Raw genomic sequence first — 23,061 nt, 5'->3', positions numbered from 1 at the left:
CAATGGTTATGTTGAAAATTACTAAAAGTGAGTTAACTCAGTAACGAAAAACGCCAGAAACACTAAATTTCACATAAGAAATGGCAGATTTTTTTACAAAATGGAAAATGGGCGAGGCGTTGCCCACTTATGGGTCAAAAACCATATCTCAGGAACTACTCGACCGATTTCAATGAAACTTGGTTTGTAATAGTTTTCTTACCAACTCCCAATAATATGTAGTGAAAATTGGCCAAATCGCTTCACAACCACGCCTACTTCCTATATACCAGAACTTTGAAGACGATCTGAATCGTTTACTTTACAATATATGTATAAAGTAAGCACTAGTGAAGATATCGGTGCAGAACTTTGCGCAAATACTATGTTTATAGTGTGGCAGCCCCATTCTAAAAATCGCCAAAATCGGACCATAGGTTTTCAAGGCCCCATATATCGAACATGAGGACCTCGGTGCTTCTAACCTAATATTATGGTTTCCAACTTTCAATGGACTTTATACAATATATATGACGAATATGTGGGTCAAATTGTGTATTAATAATTAAGTTAAATAAATAAATTGCGAGAGTATAAAATGTTCGGTTACACCCGAACTTAGCCCTTCCTTACTTGTTTTTTTTTTATTTATATTGTTAACTCAAATAAAATTCTCTTATTATTATCTTTCTAGCGATTTTTCCATATTTGCTTACATTTTAAACCTCCCCTGTACTTCCGCGGACATTTCAAGGCTAAAAATCGGTTCAGCAGTTCTCGACTAATAAACAGCAATTGATTTATATATATATATATGTACATAAATAAATGTAGAACCGATCCACCGATTTTGTGTATAGAATTTTCATTGAAACATACTGTCATCTGTAAAATATAGATTTATTCAGTTTTATTTATTTACTTCGCATAATGTTTTATGTAATTATGTTAAAAAATGTATTCTGTGATTTTGTTTATTGCAGTTTAATATTATTTGGCTTTCGACGTCTATATCCCATGCCTTTGTTACATGATTTATGCATTCCTTAAGTGTAATATCGTTTTCTTCGCTACCATACAATATATAGGGACTGTTTTAAAATTCTGCCTCGATAGTAAAATTTAACATTTTGTATTATGCCTTGGTGGATTCTGGAATTCTATGTGCATTACATTTTACTTTATAGCTGTATTAGTTCTGGCATTTTTGGGTGAGACAATGGCTACTCATCTTTTCTTATCAACAACGATAGTGATGTCGTTGGCCAAGTACTTATTAGGCCGCCCTCGTATAGAATATAGCAATTTCAATCGTATTCAAGCAACTAGAAACCTTATGTGAATAAAAATGGTACATAATGACTGATAATTAGAAATAAAATGGCATGACTGTCATATACGGACTACCCAAACCAGGCAAGCATACACACGACATATGTATTTAGGATACCACACCAATTTAAAGTGCTTGCAACCGATTTTTCTACTTATATTTTACGTTTCGACTAAACTATTAAAAATATATTTTAGCACTTATTAGGATATAAGTTATGGAATAACTACAACAATTGTAAAGTGGAAGAGAAAATGCGAATGGGTTGAATCGCAAAGCCGACAAGCGCTACTTTCAACAAAGCATGATAAACGCAAGGTTGTGAAATTTTTTCAAATCGGTTTTCCTAGTTCAACTCTAACTTGATTTCACGTATGCATTTTAAAAAGATATTATTGTAAGTACTTGATCTAATAAGAATAGTTTGAGTGACGACCCTTTCATTAGGATTGATAACAACCAAAGTTAGTTTCCAAACCATTTTTGTAATATGATTAGCCTTAGGATTAGGAGTTTCGACATTTACCTTTTCATTGTCACTAAATTGCTTTTCAGCGATCATTCTCTTTAAGTGTGAAGATATAAAAAAGTCGTTGGGTACCAAATCTGAGGAACATGGAAGATGGAAAAGCAATTCATAGGATTTTGATATAGTTTTAATTAATTTCTGAAACTATAATATACATACAGTGGAACTTCCATAACTCGAACTTCTATAAGTCGAAGATCGCCATAACTCGAACTTTTGAATTGGCAATGGCGTTTAGATATCAAATTTCATACAAATTTCCTTCCATAAATCGAAATTTTTTGGTCAGGGCATAATACAAAATTTAAAAATTTACTATCGAGGCAGAATTTTAAAAGAGTCCCTCTATATCGTACGGAGGAGAACAAAAAATATAATATTACACTTATGGATTGCATAAATCATCCAACAAAGGCATGGGATATAGACGCCAAGAGCGAAACAATAGCAAAATGCAACAAACAAAATTACAGAAAACATCTTTTAACGTATGTCCATCAAAATTTTTGCGAAGTAAATAAATAAAACAGTCTATAAATCTTATTTTACAGCTTTTTGAAACTTTATATGTTTTAATGAAAATTCTATAACTCGAAGTTTTTTGTGGATTATGGTGATTCGAGTTAGAGAAGTTCCACTGCATTTTTCATCAAATGGAACTGACTTTCTGCAACGTTGTCCTTCAAACATTCCATATTTTGAATATGGTTAATTGTCTGACAGCTGTAATGTATACACGTATTTTATTGTTTAAATATATAAATAAAACAAAAGATTCTATTAATTAATTGAATAATTATATATTTTACTATTTCTTAGTAACACCCATATTGGAAGTAAGGAAAGAAAGGGATAAGAAGTTTTGTAAGTAAATTGAAATAACTAAGTAGACTTTAATAAAGTTAAAATATCCTCACTTGACAACTAACCTGATAACAAAGAAATTTTCCGTGTTTCTAATTAGAAAATCTCACCTCTAAACCTAATTTTTTCTGGAATTAATTCTGTAGAATATGTAATAAATGCTTATATGTATTCGTATATCCACCTCGTTCATACATACAAACATACGTAGCCTACCTCTTAGCAACCCTTAAACTGCATAGGTTGACGCATTTAGCCCTTATCACTTACGACACCGCAACAAACAAATCGGCAACAAAGTTGTTTATACCTCACGTTGTTGTTGGACCGGCCGGCAAATATGCCAATTCAGCGAAAATCGCAAGCGCAACAGAAGGCGCGATTAAACACCATACTCAGAATACCTATAAACAGTTATTTATGTATTATAATCTATAAAGTCTATATACATACATTCATATACATATGTTTTCAGAAACATTTCGCAAACAATTGTATAAGGTGTCTTTCTATATATTGAACTTTCGAAAGTCGGTTGAATTTTCGTATATAAATCATCGACAATTAAGTTGTGGACACAGTTCAAACTGACTTGCAAACGTGATCATGAATTCACTGAAGATTTTCTGTTTTATAGCTTTAGTATTAGCCGCCGCTAATGCTTCACCCAAGCACGGCAAGGATAGCTTGAAACCTACGGATTGGTTGTCGGTCTCCGAATTGGAATCGACGCCTTCAGTCGAGGACATCACTTTGCAACAGTTGGAAAACATGTCAATGGAAGAAGCAGAGCGAAAGATTGGGAAGTTGTGTGAGTGTTTTACGAACTGTTCGGTTTAATCTAACAACAGAATTAATTATTATAAATAACAAACTTTTTCTTCCTTTAGATCACTTGTCGCAAATCAACTACGCTCTTGAACCGTCTTTTGTTCCGAGCGCCAGTAATGTACCCGTTATCTTGATGAAACCCAATGCACAGCCCGAGCGCACCAATCTCAATGAACTGGTTGAAGCTTGCAAACAACAGCCCAATTTTGGTAATGAGGAAGTCACCATTTTCATCACTGGTTTGCCACAGTCGTGTCCTTCTGTTGCAAAGGCTAACAAGAAATTAGTCCAAGCTTATATGCAACGTTATAACGGCCAACGTCAACCAATCAACAACAACAAGGACTTTGACTACGACAACAACAAGGACAGTCAAGGTGCCACTTCAAGTGAGGAAGATTATAATGAATCCTGGAAGAACCCTAAACCTACAAGCGGCAACCTCATGGTAAATATCATTTCATTAGTTTGCATCTTTCAAATAGCACTATAAATATTTGATTTGTATACTTGCTTAGATTATCAACTTGGGCTCCACACTCACCAACATGAAACGATTAGCTCTTATCGATGTTGAACAAACTGGCAAAATGATTGCAAAAGCTCTCGTCCAATTGACCAACGAAGTTGATGTACCACAAGAGATCATACACATTGTTGGACAAGGTATTGGTGCGCAGGTTGCTGGTGCGGCTGGTCGTCAATACAAACGCTTGACCGGTCATCAACTCCGTCGCATCACAGCTTTGGACCCTGCCAAGATGTTCGCTAAGAAAAAGGGTATATTATCTGGCTTGGCTCGTGGTGATGCCGACTTCGTTGATGCCATTCATACATCGACTTGTGCAATGGGTACACTCCAACGCGTTGGTGATGTCGACTTCTACGTCAATGGTCCAGCATCCGCTGCGCCTGGTGCCACCAATGTAATTGAAGCATCCATGCGTGCAACCCGTTACTTCGCCGAATCTGTACGTCCAGGCAATGAACGTAACTTCCCAGCTGTCGCCGCCACCTCAATAGACCAATATGAAAATAAAGATGGTTGTGGCAAACGCGCTTACATGGGTATCGCTACCGATTTTGATTTAGAAGGTGATTACATGCTCAAAGTGAACCCAAAGAGTCCCTTCGGCAAGAGCGCTCCCGCTCAAAAGCAAAACACTTATCATGGTCAACATCAGTCGTGGAAGAACGACAAAAACCAGGATTAATATGCTAACAACTTTAGCGTTAGGGATATTATAAACGTTTAGAAGAGTAGAAGATAACTAACTTTTAAATACTAATTTTTGTACCCTTTGAGTTTTATAAAAAATAAACGTAGCATTTATGTAAATGTTGCTTATTTAAGCAAAATTCGCCAACTTTAATTTCTTATGTGTTCCAACTACGATAGAACTGTTTTCTATTATTTTTTTTTCATTTCGCTAAGTAAATACTTCTTCTATTATTTTCCAAATATTCTTAGGAATTGCATCCAGCAATTCTGTTACACAGTTGTACTAAAAACAAAAATAAAAAAAGCACAAAGATTCCTAAAATAATCTCACTTTTTGCCAGATACACATAGTGAAGTAAATAAGTGCTCCATTTTAAAATATTTTTATAAAAAATAAATATGTATTAGTTCTATTAAAATATAAGCCTGAATATTATTACAAGAATACATAGGAAGTTCCTATTAGGAACCTTATGTAGAAGGGTATTAATACACATATAATTATTGAGTGTATACACCTGGGGGATGGGGTCATATGTAGAAGTTCACGCAAGTGAGGAAAGTTTCTGATTGCCATTCACTTGGGAGTGGCCAGGAACGATTCTTTTGCATATGACTCAAGCAGCTCACGACTTCCGGTTTTAGACCAAGTATCCCCTGGGTAGCTAACAGACATCCGTTTGGAGGCGAGCTAAAGTGAGAAGGCGAAGCCCGCTTGTGCGGTTGTGCGTAGGGCTTGGGACCCACCACATAAAAAAATCTCCCCAATGAAAACAAACACCGAGCCTCGGATGAGAAACCCCCCTTTTGATGACGACCCCTGCAAACGTACTAAGGATCATGATTTGAGGGCATGCACCTGGAATGTCCGGACTCTTAATTGGGAAGGTGCCTCTGCCCAGCTGGTTGATGTCCTCATACAACTAAAGGCTGACATCACCGCCGTCCAAGAAGTGCGATGGACGGGACAAGGACGGAAGAAGGTGGGTCCTTGTGACATCTACTACAGCGGCCATATAAAGGAGCGCAAATTTGGTGTTGGATTTGTGGTGGGAGAGAGACTCCGTCGCCGAGTCCTGGCATTCACCCCGGTGGATGAACGTCTAGCCACAATCCGCATAAAAGCGAGGTTCTTCAACATATCGCTGATTTGCGCCCACGCCCCAACGGAAGAGAAGGACGATGTGACCAAAGACGCTTTCTATGAGCGCCTAGAACGCACCTATGAGCGCTGCCCCCGCCACGATGTCAAAATCGTGCTTGGCGATTTTAACGCCAGGGTGGGTAAAGAAGGTGTCTTTGGCACAACAGTCGGAAAATTCAGCCTCCATGACGAAACATCGCCAAACGGCCTGAGGCTGATCGACTTCGCTGGGGCCCGAAATATGGTTGTCTGTAGTACCAGATTCCAGCATAAAAAAATTCATCAAGCAACGTGGCTGTCCCCTGATCGAAACACGCGCAACCAAATCGATCACGTTGTGATAGACGGAAGACATGTCTCCAGTGTTTTAGACGTGCGTACGCTCCGAGGACCAAACATTGACTCGGACCATTATCTAGTAGCAGCAAAGATACGCACTCGCCTCTGTGCAGCAAAGAACGCCCGTCAACAAACACAAGGAAGGTTCGCCGTCGAAAAGCTGCAATCACAACCGACAGCCGAACGATTTTCTACTCGACTTGCACTCCTGCTCTCTGAGAGCACTCATCAGCATCTCGATATAAGGGAGCTGTGGAACGGCATCTCAAACTCATTGCATACCGCTGCAGCCGAAACAATTGGTCTACGGCAACGCCAAAAAACCAGTTGGTACGATGAGAATTGTCGTTCCGCAGTGGAGAGAAAACAGACTGCCTACCTCGCAACGTTGCGATCGACCACAACACGTTCGGGGTGGGATAGATATCGAGAACTGAAGAGGGAAGCGAGACGCATTTGCAGACGTAAAAAGAAAGAGGCCGAAATGCGTGAGTATGAAAAGCTTGAAAAGCTGGCCGACATGGGTAATGCTCGAAAATTTTATGAAAAGATGAGGCGATTAACAGAAGGTTTCAAGACCGGAGCATTATCATGTAGGGACCGAGAAGGTAATCTGGTAGCGGATGTCCAGAGCACACTGGGATTATGGAGGGAACACTTCTCCGACCTGCTCAATGGCAGTGAAAGTACAACACCAGGAGATGGCGAACCCGATTCCCCAATCGATGACGATGGAATAGATGTTCCATTACCCGACCATGAAGAAATTCGAATAGCAATTACCCGCTTGAAGAACAACAAAGCGGCGGGGGCCGATGGATTACCGGCCGAGCTATTCAAATACGGCGGCAAAGAACTGATAAGGTGCATGCATCAGCTTCTTTGTAGAATATGGTCGGAAGAAAGCATGCCTGACGATTGGAATCTTAGTGTGCTCTGCCCAATCCATAAGAAGGGAGACCCCACAATCTGCGCCAACTACCGTGGTATAAGTCTCCTCAATATCGCATATAAGGTTTTGTCGAGCGTATTGTGTGAAAGACTAAAGCCCACCGTCAACGAACTGATTGGACCTTATCAGTGTGGCTTTAGACCTGGAAAATCCACAATGGACCAGATATTCACCATGCGCCAAATCTTGGAAAAGACCCGAGAGAGAAGAATCGATACTCACCATCTTTTTATCGATTTTAAAGCTGCCTTCGATAGCACGAAAAGGAGCTGCCTTTATGCCGCGATGTCTGAATTTGGTATCCCTGCAAAACTAATACGGCTATGTAAGCTGACGTTGAGCAACACCAAAAGCTCCGTCAGGATCGGGAAGGACCTCTCCGAGCCGTTCGATACCAAACGAGGCTTCAGACAGGGTGACTCACTATCGTGCGACTTCTTCAATCTATTGCTGGAAAAAATAATACGAGCTGCAGAACTAAATAGAGAGGGTACAATCTTCTACAAGAGTGTACAGCTCCTGGCGTATGCCGATGATATTGATATCATCGGAAGCAACAACCGCGCCGTTTGTTCTGCGTTTTCCAGACTAGATAAAGAAGCGAAGCGTATGGGTCTGGTGGTGAATGAGGACAAGACGAAATATCTCCTGTCATCAAACAAACAGTCGGCGCACTCGCGTCTTGGCTCCCACGTCACTGTTGACAGTCATAACTTTGAAGTTGTAGATAATTTCGTTTATCTGGGAACCAGCATTAACAACACCAACAATGTCAGCCTTGAAATCCAACGCAGAATCACTCTTGCCAACAGGTGCTACTTTGGACTGAGTAGGCAATTGAAAAGTAAAGTCCTCTCTCGACGAACCAAAATCAAACTCTATAAGTCGCTCATTATTCCCGTCCTGATGTATGGCGCTGAAGCGTGGACGATGACAACATCCGATGAGACGACTCTTGGGGTTTTCGAGAGAAAGGTTTTGCGCAAGATTTTTGGTCCTCTAAACATTGGCAACGGCGAATACCGCAGGCGATGGAACGATGAGCTGTACGATTTATACGACGACATTGACATAGTTCAGCGACTAAAAAGACAGCGGCTACGCTGGCTAGGTCATGTTGTACGGATGGAAGAAAACACTCCAGCTCTGAAAGTATTCGATGCAGTACCCGCTGGAGGAAGCCGCGGAAGAGGACGACCTCCACTCCGGTGGAAAGACCAAGTGCAAAGTGACCTGGCTTCACTTGGTGTTTCCAATTGGCGCCAAAAAGCAAAAAGGAGGAATGAGTGGCGCGCTCTGGTGGATTCGGCTATAATCGCTTAAAGCGGTTCCTACGCCAAATATATATATATATACACCTACACTTAACAAAACTGTTGCAATCGTTTCTCTTCCTCGTGTTTAAATGCTTTACGTTGTGAAGGTAGCCCGATAGGTTGTCGAATTATTTGATTGTTACGAACGTATGTTTCAGGATTATAATCCCCAGTATCAGTGTCATCCCAATTCTCTTCACTTTCAATCGGTTCGTGCTTCATAAATGTCGTCTCACCCGAATATTTATAATGCGCAATTATTTTGCGATCAGGACAATTCATTAAATGATGCTAGGATTATTCATATCATTACAAATTTTAAGCCGCTGTTTAAAATCACTTACCTGGAATTCAGGCTCTGGCACCAAATGTAATTGATTCATTGGACACTTTCTTAATTCCACATGCGGATAATTCAAACGACATTTAATCAGGTGTAATTGCAAACGTTTTCTAAGAACACAGTGTAGCCTATCATATGGACAGGTAACAATATCCTCAACAGTATTTCCCTCCATTTGAACACTTTACCAGAAATAGAACCAGAGAATGTAAATAGAACCAGAAATGTAAAATATAGAGAAGGTCCAATTGCGGACCAGCGTGTGAATTGTCAAAAACTAACAAAATCCTATAAGCGAGTTTCACCACTGCTGGCTCGGAAGGAGAAATATTAACAGTGCCTCGTAACAGAGCTGAGTATTAACTGAAAAATATGCTCAGAGGTTTACATTTCTATTATAGACGCATGTTAGGCTCTTTGTTTATATGTTGATGCATTTATATGCTTACTATATACAACTGATATGAAATTCTTTTTGCGGATATTTATGAATGCATCCACAATTGAAAATATTTCAAATAAATTATGCGATTTCAGAGGTATATTTGTAAAAAAAAATTCAAACGGACGCACATATTTATGTAATGTTCTATAATAATATACATATGTATGTACATACTTTCATAAAAATATGTTTATATTTTTATACTAAATACATTTCCTATAACACTATAATGAACTACATATTTCGTAACTTAAACTTGCATAAACTGAAACTTACGTATGTACATATATATGTACATATACAGGTACATATGTCTTCAAAAATTCGAATTGTCTCATTATCACTTATCAGTGAAGGACATTTCAAATGTGCGCGCATTGCTCTGTATGCATATACATACATATGTTTGTATGTACTGAACAAACACACAAACTTACAATTGCATATGCGTGCACGTAAATCTGCCAACCATCACAAAAAATCAAAAGCATTGTTCTACAAAAACAACAAGCGCCTCAAACGCATAAGCAGCATCACAAGTCAATATGGCAGCCAATCGACGTAGCCAAATATTGTAGTAAACACAACAAAAACATTTTCATTCATGAACGCAGGCGCACATTCACTTGGCAAAGTTGCTTCGTTCATAAAAGCAGAGCCATACACATCTCCCCGCGCATGCCATGCCAACAAACTCCTTTTCGCGACGATGGCAAAAATCATAAATTGAAGATTTTTCTAATGTTTCTTCCAGAAGGAAAAGTTGCAACGCCGCAAAAACATAGGGATAAAAGTGACAACATAGCCCTTGAGTCGATTTAAAATATTTTTCAGCAAAAATTCTGTGGCTCACAAAAATTTATGTCGATATGTTTGCTTGCTCATACATATTCATACATATTTACGACAAGCCGATTTTCTACCAACAACACAATGATGCGTTGCTTTGGCATTGCGCAGGCGGCCATCAATTTTTCGACACATCGAGCTTTACAGGGCCGTTTCAAGTGACCCCGCCGTAATAATATTTGCGCTTCATATGTATTGTCAAATATTGAAGTATTAATTGGTTATCTATATAATTAAATGAATTTTAATATCTACCAACATATTAAATCATATTTAGAATAACTACTAATGATCTTTTAAAGAAACAAGGCATAAAACTTAAAGACATTATATGTTGGACATCTGGGCTTCTTTGCCTGCGTACGCTCCACATTCCTTACAGCTCTTTGACATGAACACAAAAAATCATAAGCTACGGCCATTCGTCGTTGTCCGTGGCAACGAAGCTCTTATATGAAGCCATGAGTACACATATTTATTTACATACATACATACATATATTGAATGCTGACAAATTGACATATAGACACAATTCGAATGGTTCTTTTGATATTTGTTTACATGTGCACATATGTAATTACGAATGCGCGTACGTTTATCATTTTGTGATAATATACATATTTATGATATTATGTGACATTTTAATGACTAAAGTAAATAAATGTAGTATTATTATGTTACATTTAAATAAGAATATAAAGTAATTTAGGTTATTATATATTGTAAAGCATTACATATGTATGTATGTGCGTATGTGCCTGCATATCAATTATCAACAAAATATCTATAAATTATATGCAAAAAAGTCATATGCGCATTGTATATAGGCAAATATGTAAGCGTACATTTCCTAACATAGAAATTAACACAATTTTTCTCATTTAACACTGCAAACGCTCAATTCTGCTATTTTCTAGCCCTCTGATGTTAAACAGTGGTGAAACTTCCTTATAGAATTCTGTGGTGAAACTTCCTTATAGAAACGAGTACCCCTTCGAAAAGCAAATTAGTGTGGCCAACTAGCCCGCCGTGAACCTTCTCTATATTTTACATTCTCTGGCAAACGTTTCACCAATACAGCTCAGCTTGGTAGAGCTTGTCTAGTTTTTAAATAGATTTAAGATTTTATAACTTGTTGTTAGGCTTAAAAACAAGCAGATTCAATAAATAAGGAAATATTGAAAAAAAAATGTATTGCAAATATGCCGATTAAGCAGTCCATCGATTTGTTGGACGAATGTTTTCAGTTGGACTAAAAATGATAGTAGGTTTGGACGTCGTTGGTTTTAAACAAAATACATCTGAAATGGAATACACAAATACATTTTTTATTAAAAAACTTCCATATAAATATACTATATTCGATTATTTACATTTTTTATCAATATTATGTATGTATATACATACATATATCACACGATTACAAGAAACTTTTTTACGGTTAAAATATTTTAAAATAAAGAAATCTAACTTTACAATGGTATATTTTTCACAACTTTTTAACTGATTATGTATATATATATATGTATCACGTTTTACAATAGTCTTTATGAAATCGATTACAAGAAACTTTTTTACGGTTAAAATATTTTAAAATAAATAAATCTAACTTTACAATTGTATATTGTTCACAACTTTTTAACTGATTATGTTATATATGTATATATCACACGTTTTACAATAGTCTTTAAATATGAAATATTTTTGAAAAAACGTTACAAGCTCTAATCTAATCACATTGTTTTCGTTATACATACTAAATCATATACAATATAAAAATTTGTAAACTTCGAACTTTGCTACATATGAAATACGATTAAAAGAAACTTTTTACGGTTAAAATATTATAAAATAAAGAAATCTAACTTTACAGTGGTATATTGTTCACAACTTTTTAACTGATTATGTATATATATATATATGTATATATACTCACGTTTTACAATAGTCTTTAAAATATGAAATCGATTTTAGGGTTAAAATATTTTAAAATAAATAAATCTAACTTTACAATTGTATATTGTTCACAACTTTTTAACTGATTATGTATATATATATGAATATATATGTATATATATATATATATATATATATATATATCACACGTTTTACAATAGTCTTTAAATACGCAATATTTTTGAAAAAACGTTACAAGCTCTAATCTAATCACATTGTTTTCGTTATACATACTAAATCATATACAATATAAAAATTTTTAAATTTCGAACATTGCTAAAAAACATTAAGATTACATGAAAACTTTTACAATTTGTGTATATATAACTATGGAGTCAAAATTATTATTATATTACCATTACAATCATCTTTGAATTTACCCTTTGCATTTAGGGTATTTGTGATTTAAAGCGCAGTCCTTGTTTTGTTTGATTGATAATCGTTCATATTATTGTATGGTTAATTATTTCGATGAATGTTCAATAGGCGACGCCTTTCCTCTGAACGAAATTTCTTTTTTACAGACTTTGGTTGTCCTTGTAAATTTCTAAGAACTGGCGCTTTTGACGCATATGCCTGTGGATCATACGTGGGCACGGGCGGCAAGTCATCCCAATTTTCTTCAGTTTCCAATTGATAAACCTGTGATGATGATTCTAATGTAGTCGCTCTCCCTGGTTCAACTGCTTCTTCTCGATGCCTGTAATGCTCAAAAGAAGCACGGTTGGGGCAATTTTTGACATGCCACTTTAAAAAATGTAAACAATTAGTCACTAATAAACTCCTTAATTAGAAAATATAATAATACATACATCAAGTTCCTGCTTATTAAGGATATGTGTCACGTTGAAAGGACATGTCACCTTGGGAGCATTGTGCTGATTTTTACGGCACCGACCTAAGTGTACTTGAAACCGCTTCTTCAAAATCGTGTGCGCTGGATCGTATGGACATTGCACATATTCTTCATGGGTACTCATGGTTTCCTTGCCGCTACCGTGTCAAAAGATTAAATTATTGTGTGTATTACACTTTCAATGCAATGCAACGTTAACTGATAACGTACCTAACAGTATTATTTCATTTACTAAAGATTAAACAATAGTCAGCAAAAACAAAAAACAAACGTTAAATCAATTTCATGGTGAATTATACCATATGTTAATCTTAGTATACCAGATCGAAGAAAATTTCATTTAATAAAAATACCATACACTTAAATTTTGCACAAACCTTTTCATATTTGCTTTTGTCCAATACAATTAATTAATGATTTCGTATACATATTGCACATATTTGTCTGATTCACCCATCCACTGTGTCTCCACAATTTTTATTTGTATTTAAAATATTAATTCTTAAGTGTCTTTACTATTATTGATGGGAAAACAGATCATATTCTTGCTGTAAAGTATGCAGATTTAAATGTCAGTATTCAAGCGGCTTCTCCTATTATACTATTTAAAAACTCAACAAACCTAAAGACATGGAACGGACAACTTTCCATTCCCGATGATGGCGACATAAAACCACCTAACGCTATATGTCATATTTTCTTACTTTTTCTACTTATTTTTCATTTAACAAATTTCATTTTGTTGATAAATAAATAGTGGTTTTAATATCATTATTTTACTATATGCTTAATTTTTCTCTGTGTATAAAATAGTGCTGCCAAATTCGTACTGTTTACATTATTTGACATTTAAACGTTCCGCATATTCACATGTGGGCTCCACAAATGAAAACAATGTGCATTGCTTTATAGTTTATTTAATTTTGGAGTGATACTAAGTATAAATCTCTAATATGCCACCCGTATCACAAGAAGGTAATTGTCTCATATACCGAGGCAGCAATTTTTTAAAACAGGTAAATTTTATTGAGAACTTGTATGCATAATTTATTATATTACATTTTATTTCCTCAGCGCCTAATACTCTCTTGCCTTAGTGGCAAACCCGTAAAGATAACACATATTCACTTGGATGATGACACGGCTCCGGGTTTGCGCGAATTTGAAATAGGACTAATAAGATTGCTAGATAAGCTAACAAACGGCACCAAAATTGAACTCAATCCATCAGGAACCTCTGTTCTATTTACACCGGGTCTCTTGCATGGCGGTGTGCTGCATCATGATTGTTGTTTTCAACGTGGTGTAGGCTATTATTTGGATGCACTGATAGCTTTAGGTCCATTCTGTAAAATTCCAATCAATGCAACTTTAAAAGGAGTAACAAACAGTAAAGACTCGCCGTCAGTTGATCACATAAAAGGCTCTGCGTTACCAGTTCTCAAACGATTTTTAGTTGTGGACGAAGGTTTAGAGCTTAAAGTGGTTAAAAGAGGTGCTGCACCTCTTGGCGGCGGTGAAGTGCAATTCCGTTGCCCAGTACGTAAAAACTTACGTTCACTGCAATTTCAATCCCAAGGCATGGTTAAGCGCATACGCGGCACCGTTTACGCATGCAAAGTATCACCTGCAATGGCCAACCGCACTGTAGAAGCAGCAAAGGGTGTGATGTTAAAATTCCTGCCCGACGTATATATATACACTGATCAAAATCGTGGTAAAATGTCTGGTAATTCACCAGGCTTCGGCATTTCTTTGGTAGCGGAGACAACGGATGACGTTTGTTATGGCGCTGAAAGTATATCAAACGGCAAAGAAGAAGTAAGTTTATAAAATAAATTCTAGTGATTAAACTACCATCACATTTATTTTAGGGGAAAGATCCTTCTATACCTGAAGATTTGGGTCGCGAGGCTGCAATGAAATTACTTGATGAAATTTACCGTGGCGGTTCATGTGACTCAACATATCAATGGCTTGTCGCCCTCTTTATGGCATTGAGCCAGAAGAATGTTTCCAAATTTTTAACGGGTAAGCATATTTCCTTAGATATATATAAATTACTTAATTTTCTGTCATTATAGGTCCACTTTCTACATATACGATACATTTTCTACAAAATTTACGCGATTTCTTTTCAATAACGTTTAAGTTAGAAAATCCTGAAAATGATGACGAAGAAGATGCTTTGCCAGGTGCTCAAAAAGTGTTGATGACATGTGTTGGCATCGGCTATACGAATATAAGCAAACGTGTAAATTAAAAGAGACAATATTGCGTTAATCATACTAAATTAATAAAAAATTAAAAACTCCTAATAGATTGTGTTTATAAATAGACTTTTCCGGCTTTCCTGATATTGATGAAAAATATTTTGCTTTCTAAAATTTATGGTGCAAGAATTTCTTAATATTATAATTATATATTAAGATTATAATTTTTAAATTTTTATTTGAACCATGGTATACCCTATACCAAAGTGTATTCAACAAAGTGAACTAAGTACATGACATTTAATTTTTTTTCCCGAATTTGACATGTTTGTTGGCATTGATTTAACCCTTACATTTATTCAAAAATTCAAATTTTGAAATTCAAAAGTAAACAAATTTCAAACAAAAAAAAATATTTTTAAATGAATAAAAGAAAATGCCGAATACTTTCTGCTTATGCAAAACAACTCATGGGAGCAATTTACTAATGTTTTGTGCTCCAACTGACAAATTGCAAACAATTTTATCAATATATATTATATTGTTCAAGATAAAAAAGATGTCAAATAAAGGGTGATTTTTTAAGAGCTTGATAACTTTTTAAAAAAAACGCATAAAATTTGCAAAATCTCATCGGTTCTTTATTTGAAACGTTAGATTGGTTCATGACATTTACTTTTTGAAGATAATTTCATTTAAATGTTGACCGCGGCTGCGTCTTAGGTGGTCCATTCGGAAAGTCCAATTTTGGGCAACTTTTTCGAGCATTTCGGCCGGAATAGCCCGAATTTCTTCGGAAATGTTGTCTTCCAAAGCTGGAATAGTTGCTGGCTTATTTCTGTAGACTTTAGACTTGACGTAGCCCCACAAAAAATAGTCTAAAGGCGTTAAATCGCATGATCTTGGTGGCCAACTTACGGGTCCATTTCTTGAGATGAATTGTTCTCCGAAGTTTTCCCTCAAAATGGCCATAGAATCGCGAGCTGTGTGGCATGTAGCGCCATCTTGTTGAAACCACATGTCAACCAAGTTCAGTTCTTCCATTTTTGGCAACAAAAAGTTTGTTAGCATCGAACGATAGCGATCGCCATTCACCGTAACGTTGCGTCCAACAGCATCTTTGAAAAAATACGGTCCAATGATTCCACCAGCGTACAAACCACACCAAACAGTGCATTTTTCGGGATGCATGGGCAGTTCTTGAACGGCTTCTGGTTGCTCTTCACCCCAAATGCGGCAATTTTGCTTATTTACGTAGCCATTCAACCAGAAATGAGCCTCATCGCTGAACAAAATTTGTCGATAAAAAAGCGGATTTTCTGCCAACTTTTCTAGGGCCCATTCACTGAAAATTCGACGTTGTGGCAGATCGTTCGGCTTCAGTTCTTGCACGAGCTGTATTTTATACGGTTCTCTCTCAGAAACAGACGCAATATTCTCTTCTGTACGCACTGTACGCATTCGTGTGGTTGGTTTAATGTCCAATAAAGTAAACTGAGTGCGAAACTTGGTCACAATCGCATTAATTGTTTGCTCACTTGGTCGATTATGTAGACCATAAATCGGACGTAAAGCGCGAAACACATTTCGAACCGAACACTGATTTTGGTAATAAAATTCAATGATTTGCAAGCGTTGCTCGTTAGTAAGTCTATCCATGATGAAATGTCAAAGCATACTGAGCATCTTTCTCTTTGACACCATGTCTGAAATCCCACGTGATCTGTCAAATACTAATGCATGAAAATCCTAACCTCAAAAAAATCACCCGTTACTTAGTTCACTTTGTTGAATACACTTTGCCCTATACATTATTTCAATTGTCAATTGCTCGACAGTGCAGCCAAACTTTATGGATAAAAAACTGTGAGCTGAAATTAATATTATAACTTATAAACAATAAACTATTTCCATGTAAAATAATGCAATGAAATACATCAATAGGATCACAATTACTTAAATTAAAAAGAAAAAAAATCTTTCAATTAAAAAATAAACTATGTACATATTACTAACATTAGAAATAAAATGATTGGTAGCACACGTTTTTAAAACGAACAGAACTCATTGATAATTTAGTGTCAAATATGATTTAGTGAATTTAATCCGTGTTGTTTAAGGTCGGATGTCAAGTATAATCAACTATAAAGTTCATAATAATATTTGTAATTACACGTAGGAATATTTAATAATGTTTTCCAGCGAGAACGATGACGATGTAGTGGTGTGCCCCTATAATAAAGCGCATCACATGTTGCGCAAACGCTTGCAACCTCATCTTATCAAGTGTCGTCAAAATTATCCACAACTTGAGCTTCAAAAATGTCCATTTAATAGTACTCACCACATACCGGAACCAGAATTTACTGTAAGTAACTTTATTTATAATAATTTCGATATAAATATAAACTTTCAATTTTAGCTACATGTTACAAATTGTCCGGATCGTAAACTGATAACGCAATATAAATATGACACAGTGGCACCAAAAGAAGAAGAACCAATTCGGCAAATACCAATAGAATGCGAAGAAAATTGGGATGATACCGAAGTTGATGATTATGATCCACAGAAATTCATAGCTGAGAAAAATGTTCTACGCAAACCCATGGGCATTCCTCCAGCTGAACGAAAAGAGTTTATTAAACAAGAACGTAAACGATTGGGCGATGAAGAGAGTTACAGTGAGAGTGACGATGATTACGAAGAAAAGGGGCGAACAGAAACCACAATAACAGACGTTAATAAAAAAGATGAGGACGAAGAATCCGTCTCAGTTAAACGCATACGTTCGATCTCGCCATCACCACCTCGCCAGGCAGCACGATCACGAAGTCGATCACCAATATCTGCGCCCTACGCACACTTTAGACATATTGACGAACGCAATTCTTATTTGCCAACTCCCCTACCACCACCTCGGATTTCAGGTGGATCTGGGGACAACCGATATTCAAGCTACCATAAAAGAGAAAGATCGTCTTTGCCAGCAACATATGACATTGATGACGATCCTTATTATAATAGCGGTACTGGCTCCTCTGATCGATATGACAATTACAACAGCAGTAACAACAGTCACTATCCTCGTCTGGTTGCATATCCTACTCGTATGCCATCTTATGGACGTGGTGCTTACCGTGGGTACAATTATGATCGCAGGAATTCATCCCGTAATGGTGACTTTCGTTAATAAATGTTTATTATTCGTATAGTTTGTGTTAACTACATGGGCGGGTATTTTTATAATTTAAAAACAAATATTTGTGCATTGAAAACAATACAAATATTTATCCCTGATTAGTCTTTCATATGTCATTTTGCGCTTTTTTGTTACAAAAGATTCCAATTATATTTTGACTTATATTTTATTGTAGTAATATTAATTTTTATTTACATATTAACTGTTTGACAAATTTGTAGTGTATGTAGATTTATTAAGTTCAAACTAAAAAATTCAAATAAAAATATAATTCAAATTGAAGTGAAATCTTTATTGAACACAATATAGAAAACATTTCAATGGGAAAAAAGAAAATACTAAACGTAGTCAGTACGTTGAAAAATGTTGTGGAGCTTTATAAGTTTTGCAGTCGTTTACGCTCAGCATTACGAAATGCAACTCTTTCTGATGGTTTCATTCCAACAGGTTGTCGCAACACATTTGCCTTTTCAGTGTATGTTTTAGGATCATATGATGGTACACTGGGCAGATCGTCCCAATTTTGAGATGTTTCCAATTCAAAAGAAGTGTTTGCAGTTTGCCAAGTAGAATTAGTTTGATTTTCATCGTCATTAAATGAGTTGGACAGTGTAGAAGTTGACAAGGATGCATGTGTGTCGTTGCTTTTGAAAACTTCAAACGAGTGACGATTTGGACAGGTGCTCACGTGCCACTGCAAGAGAAATACAGATTTGATCTATATGAAACACATGAATAACTATGTACATTAATAATAATATATGTTATAATACAATATCTCAGTTTAATAGTGGTATTTCATTTCAGAAAAAAAACTCCTATACTTACATCCAATTCTTGTTCGTTGATCCGGTGGGTCACATTGAACGGACACACAATCACTTTGGCGTTTGGATACGACTTCCGACACCGCACTAAATGAACTTGAAAACGACCACGCAATATCTGATGTGCTTGGTTATAAGGACATGTGAGAATATCTACTTCTTCACCCACACGACGGAACATATTCAAAAAATGCTTTTTGTGGAGTTATGTTTAAAATGTGGGCTTTAAAGAATATTATTGTGAAAATAAAATTTATTACTGAAATCTGATCTCAAGAGAAACGGTAAAAATCTAGGTTTCAATGATTAAACTGTGCTGCCAATTATTATATGAGGAGTCAAGTGTACATAGGTTTTTATAATGCTCTGCTGGTGTAATAATTTGTTCAATATATATATCTTTTAACGGATATTTTAATATTTTTTCGCATGCTTTTTATTAGAATCGAATTTTAAAAATATGAACATTTAAATTAAATAAGTTATTCCAAAAGGTGGCAAAGAGCAAAACTTTCGTCCACGTTTACAATGCTGATAACATAACGATCTTAAGATACTTCTTTGTCTAAAATTACTCTTAAACAAAATGTATGGTAGAATCAGTTCAGTTTTAGTGAAAACATTATTTGAGTATAAAAATCACAAGTAAATTCAATACGAATTTAAAACTATCTCCATATATGACATATTAAAATTTTTGAAAATTTATAAAAATGATTAAACATATATTTTTAACATTGGCAGTGTTTCACAAAACATCCACATTTTGATTTTCGTACCCTATGGCAACATCATCAAATTGACATTTCGCCATATTAGTTTCAAGTTCCACTTCGTTCCGACAGCGTTTCTCTCTTTCTTCTACGGCTGTTCGCCATCCAAGATGGTAGGTCAAATTTTTATGTAAGATTTTTATAAAATCTGTGAATTTCTGTGCCATCATATTGTGAAAATAAGTGAAAATTACTACATTTTGAAGTTCAAATGTGAATTTATCGAAAAGTATAGTTATTTTGGACCAGCAAGGAATAATTACGTGGAAATCCTAGATGTGCGGAAGAATAGACTAGTTATGATGGCCAATTGGAAATAGTGATCACGATTTAACTTAATATAATATATCACTTAATTTGGTTCAAAATTTCTAATTAAAACTCTGTGTTTTTCTTTTATAGACGAAAGGTACATCAAGCTTTGGTAAACGCCATAATAAGACGCACACTTTGTGCCGTCGCTGCGGACGTTCATCCTACCATATCCAAAAGTCAACATGCTCCCAATGTGGATATCCCGCTGCTAAGTTGCGTTCATGTAAGTATTTAATATAACTACTATATACACATATATACTGTATTGTATAATAATCGAAAAGATTTATTTTCTAAGGAAATGTTACATTCAACGACTAGGTTATGAAGTTCAATATTAGTAGTGTTATGATAGAAAACAGAATGCCGTGCAATTCCACACTGGCGGTATTTGTGCCATAAGAACTCTGGTCCCACATACGGAATGTCGGTTATTTACTTAGCTCAGAACAGTTCCACTATACGACTAACCTAGTATTTGATAGGTTTGAACAGTGTTTGTTATTTTTGTCATCATACGTATTTCATTCAAATCACATATTTATTTCATAATTCCATATTTATACCATTTCTTTGCTGGATAGACAATCGTATGTTTGGCTATTTGATCGTAAGTCCTAGGAAGTCTAATCAGTCGAAAGATGGCATAAGCTTTTTTATTAAATTTGTTTGGATGTGAAAATAAGCATATTATATTTAATAAGATTGTTTGCCTATATAGCTATGGAAAGTATTATGACATTGAGATATATTTCAATAATATTTCATGAAGCTACACAAAGATGTAGAAATTGGAGATAAAGCTTCGATATTCAAATTAAAAAAAGTGTCAATATAACCTATCGAAAATAAAATAGCTTGTGTATTAGTTTGATCCTAATACTTAAATTTTAAAAGATATTTTTGATAAGATTTTTTGAATTTAAGTCGATACTGCACATGCGCACATCAAATTTCCATATATACTAATATATTTTCTTTTCTCTTGCAGACAACTGGTCAGTGAAGGCTAAGAGGAGGAAGACCACTGGTACTGGTCGCGTGCGTTACTTGAAAGTGGTCAGACGTCGTTTCCGCAACGGTTTCCGTGAGGGTACCCAAGCTAAACCCAAGAAGGCCACCCAGGCCAAATAAGTGACTTAACATGTACCAACGCTTATTAGCCGGTTTTTGTGTGTCTACTGTCTAGGGTTGATTTCTTTTTTTAAGGAATTGTTTAAACTAAAAAGGAGATAAATAAAATATTCTGTTTTTTTGTAAAACAATCGCATGTATTTTATTTCATTTTTAAAGCAAGCTATATCAAAGCAAATACTATTTTTTAACTATTTACAATACGTTTCAATCCAGTATACTTAGTTGTCAACTGTCAACTTATTAATTAGTTGGAGAGGAAAAGGAAAGTTTCAGTATGTTTAACTTTGGAAAACAAACAAAAATATATTTTTTAATATACTTTTTAATTATAAATTAAAAATTGGCGTTTTGGACATATGGACATGCACATATACATATATATATGTACAAATATAGAAGTTAAAGTAATTTACAGAAGTAAAGGGCGTACACATCACAGACTTATGGACTATAACTCACGCTAATTATTAAATAATGACTTAATTAACGAATTATAAGCTAAATAAAATATTGAACATTTTATTATAACTAAAATCTAATGACTAATCGCTGTGAGCGTGTACGACTTTTCCATTTGAAGCCGTACTCTCCGTCAGTGCCGTCGATGTTGTTAAGTTTGACTCTGATGTGGAACTCGCTTCTAATAATTGCGGCTTCTTTGAATCGCTACTGATCTCTGTTGATGCTTTCACATCACCATTTTCCAGCTTTTTACTCGGTGCCGGCGCCCGTTTGAAAATCAACTTTTTAATATTTTGGAATGGTGCATCGAAGAAGATTGTCAGCGCAACCGACGCGAGGAATATGCAAATAAATTCATTGGTATCAAGCTGTAAAGATATTGTGAGAAAAATTAAATTTATTTCTTCAAATATATGAATAATATGAATATGAATGTACTCACAATAATTGAAACGAAGTTGTAGTAGTGATGTATGTGACGCCGGCGGCCAACATTGAAGAAGAACACCGGGAACTGTGTAAGGTAAATGGCGTAGGACAATTTTGTAGACACTTGAAATCCCTTCCACGAAAGCATGTCGGTGAATTTGTCTAATAAGAAAAGTTTAAAAATTTAAAATTATAAAATAAATAATTGTTATGACTTTCAACTCACTTTTATAACCATTATGCGAGACAAAAACGATCCACGCAAAGAATATGCACCAAGCGATCGGAGCGAATGCCGCATAAATGGCTGCGTGTGTAGTGTTGTATTGGTAGTTGATGTCGCCCATTGGCGCAGGTCCCAATAGAGAAATAAGCACGCAGGCAGTAGCCACCACCCAGCCAAGGCGCAGTTGTGTTTTGCTTAGTTGTATGCCACGGTATTTACGCAGACAATAGCCAAGCAAAATTCCCATTATATAGACGGTGGAGCGGTGGGGTGGGAATGAGTACATGTAGTCGGCTGTGCGGAAGAGGCGCTGGATACTAAATGCGGAGAATATAAAATATTATTTAGATATTCCTTCGTTAAGGGATTTTTGAAACTAAAATACAAAATTTGTTCTTAAAACAGATTCAAAAGGACGATGATGTTTTAATTTTAAAGTTTTTCGGATTAAATTGGAGAAGAACAAAAAAATTTGGTGGTTTAAGTGAAATTACCAATAGTTAAATTATTTACGACTTT

The 23,061-nt window shown here is 35.7% G+C and overlaps 8 protein-coding genes across 13 annotated transcripts in view; 4 read left to right on the top strand and 4 right to left on the bottom strand.

The window, feature by feature from the left end:
- Positions 1-3,271: 3,271 nt before the first annotated feature.
- On the top strand, positions 3,272-4,895 carry LOC105218061 (vitellogenin-1). The gene is made up of 3 exons (XM_011193409.3): positions 3,272-3,516; positions 3,596-3,984; positions 4,055-4,895. The coding sequence occupies exons 1-3, from the start codon at positions 3,312-3,314 to the stop codon at positions 4,748-4,750; spliced, it is 1,290 nt and encodes a 429-aa protein (XP_011191711.1). The 5' UTR covers positions 3,272-3,311; the 3' UTR covers positions 4,751-4,895.
- Positions 4,896-5,137: 242 nt separating this feature from the next.
- Positions 5,138-9,930, bottom strand: LOC128922059 (gametocyte-specific factor 1 homolog). Its single transcript, XM_054231476.1, has 3 exons — positions 8,854-9,930; positions 8,552-8,800; positions 5,138-5,276 (listed from the first exon to the last, which is right to left on the bottom strand). The coding sequence occupies exons 1-2, from the start codon at positions 9,025-9,027 to the stop codon at positions 8,558-8,560; spliced, it is 417 nt and encodes a 138-aa protein (XP_054087451.1). The 5' UTR covers positions 9,028-9,930; the 3' UTR covers positions 5,138-5,276; positions 8,552-8,557.
- A 2,418-nt stretch (positions 9,931-12,348) lies between these two features.
- Positions 12,349-13,200, bottom strand: LOC105218063 (gametocyte-specific factor 1 homolog). Its single transcript, XM_011193411.3, has 2 exons — positions 12,915-13,200; positions 12,349-12,849 (listed from the first exon to the last, which is right to left on the bottom strand). Exons 1-2 carry the CDS (start codon positions 13,080-13,082, stop codon positions 12,562-12,564), a joined length of 456 nt encoding a protein of 151 aa, XP_011191713.1. The 5' UTR covers positions 13,083-13,200; the 3' UTR covers positions 12,349-12,561.
- Positions 13,201-13,801: 601 nt separating this feature from the next.
- On the top strand, positions 13,802-15,297 carry Rtc1 (probable RNA 3'-terminal phosphate cyclase-like protein). The gene is made up of 4 exons (XM_011193410.3): positions 13,802-13,974; positions 14,033-14,779; positions 14,833-14,989; positions 15,043-15,297. The coding sequence occupies exons 1-4, from the start codon at positions 13,912-13,914 to the stop codon at positions 15,219-15,221; spliced, it is 1,146 nt and encodes a 381-aa protein (XP_011191712.1). The 5' UTR covers positions 13,802-13,911; the 3' UTR covers positions 15,222-15,297.
- Positions 15,298-17,230: 1,933 nt separating this feature from the next.
- Positions 17,231-19,116, top strand: LOC105218067 (protein D7). Its single transcript, XM_054230713.1, has 2 exons — positions 17,231-17,539; positions 17,594-19,116. The coding sequence occupies exons 1-2, from the start codon at positions 17,363-17,365 to the stop codon at positions 18,362-18,364; spliced, it is 948 nt and encodes a 315-aa protein (XP_054086688.1). The 5' UTR covers positions 17,231-17,362; the 3' UTR covers positions 18,365-19,116.
- On the bottom strand, positions 18,628-19,541 carry LOC105218066 (gametocyte-specific factor 1 homolog). Of its 2 annotated transcripts, none has more exons than XM_054230714.1 (2): positions 19,202-19,541; positions 18,628-19,091 (listed from the first exon to the last, which is right to left on the bottom strand). In XM_054230714.1, the coding sequence occupies exons 1-2, from the start codon at positions 19,379-19,381 to the stop codon at positions 18,750-18,752; spliced, it is 522 nt and encodes a 173-aa protein (XP_054086689.1). In that variant the 5' UTR covers positions 19,382-19,541; the 3' UTR covers positions 18,628-18,749. The 2 variants fall into 2 exon arrangements, with proteins under 2 accessions (XP_054086689.1, XP_011191716.1); XM_011193414.3 differs by having other exon boundaries at positions 18,628-19,067; positions 19,202-19,528.
- A 385-nt stretch (positions 19,542-19,926) lies between these two features.
- LOC105218065 (probable 60S ribosomal protein L37-A) lies at positions 19,927-21,553 on the top strand. The gene is made up of 3 exons (XM_011193413.3): positions 19,927-20,086; positions 20,376-20,511; positions 21,280-21,553. The coding sequence occupies exons 1-3, from the start codon at positions 20,084-20,086 to the stop codon at positions 21,420-21,422; spliced, it is 282 nt and encodes a 93-aa protein (XP_011191715.1). The 5' UTR covers positions 19,927-20,083; the 3' UTR covers positions 21,423-21,553.
- A 400-nt stretch (positions 21,554-21,953) lies between these two features.
- LOC105218069 (O-acyltransferase like protein) overlaps positions 21,954-23,061 on the bottom strand; it is a 35,241-nt gene continuing 34,133 nt past the window's right edge. For all 5 annotated transcript variants that reach the window (XM_054230709.1, XM_054230708.1, XM_054230711.1 and 2 more), the window contains 3 exons: positions 22,543-22,859; positions 22,330-22,478; positions 21,954-22,255 (listed from right to left, as the gene is read on the bottom strand). In XM_054230709.1, coding sequence (XP_054086684.1) covers positions 21,968-22,255; positions 22,330-22,478; positions 22,543-22,859 — 754 coding nt within the window. In that variant the 3' untranslated portion in view covers positions 21,954-21,967. The remainder of the gene's footprint in view (positions 22,256-22,329; positions 22,479-22,542; positions 22,860-23,061) is intronic.

Source organism: Zeugodacus cucurbitae, chromosome 5, assembly GCF_028554725.1.
Source record: "Zeugodacus cucurbitae isolate PBARC_wt_2022May chromosome 5, idZeuCucr1.2, whole genome shotgun sequence".
In the NCBI taxonomy this organism is placed as follows: Eukaryota; Metazoa; Arthropoda; class Insecta; order Diptera; family Tephritidae; genus Zeugodacus; species Zeugodacus cucurbitae.
Note: the sequence above shows the minus strand (reverse complement) of the source record. Positions and strands in the feature narration are given on the sequence as shown.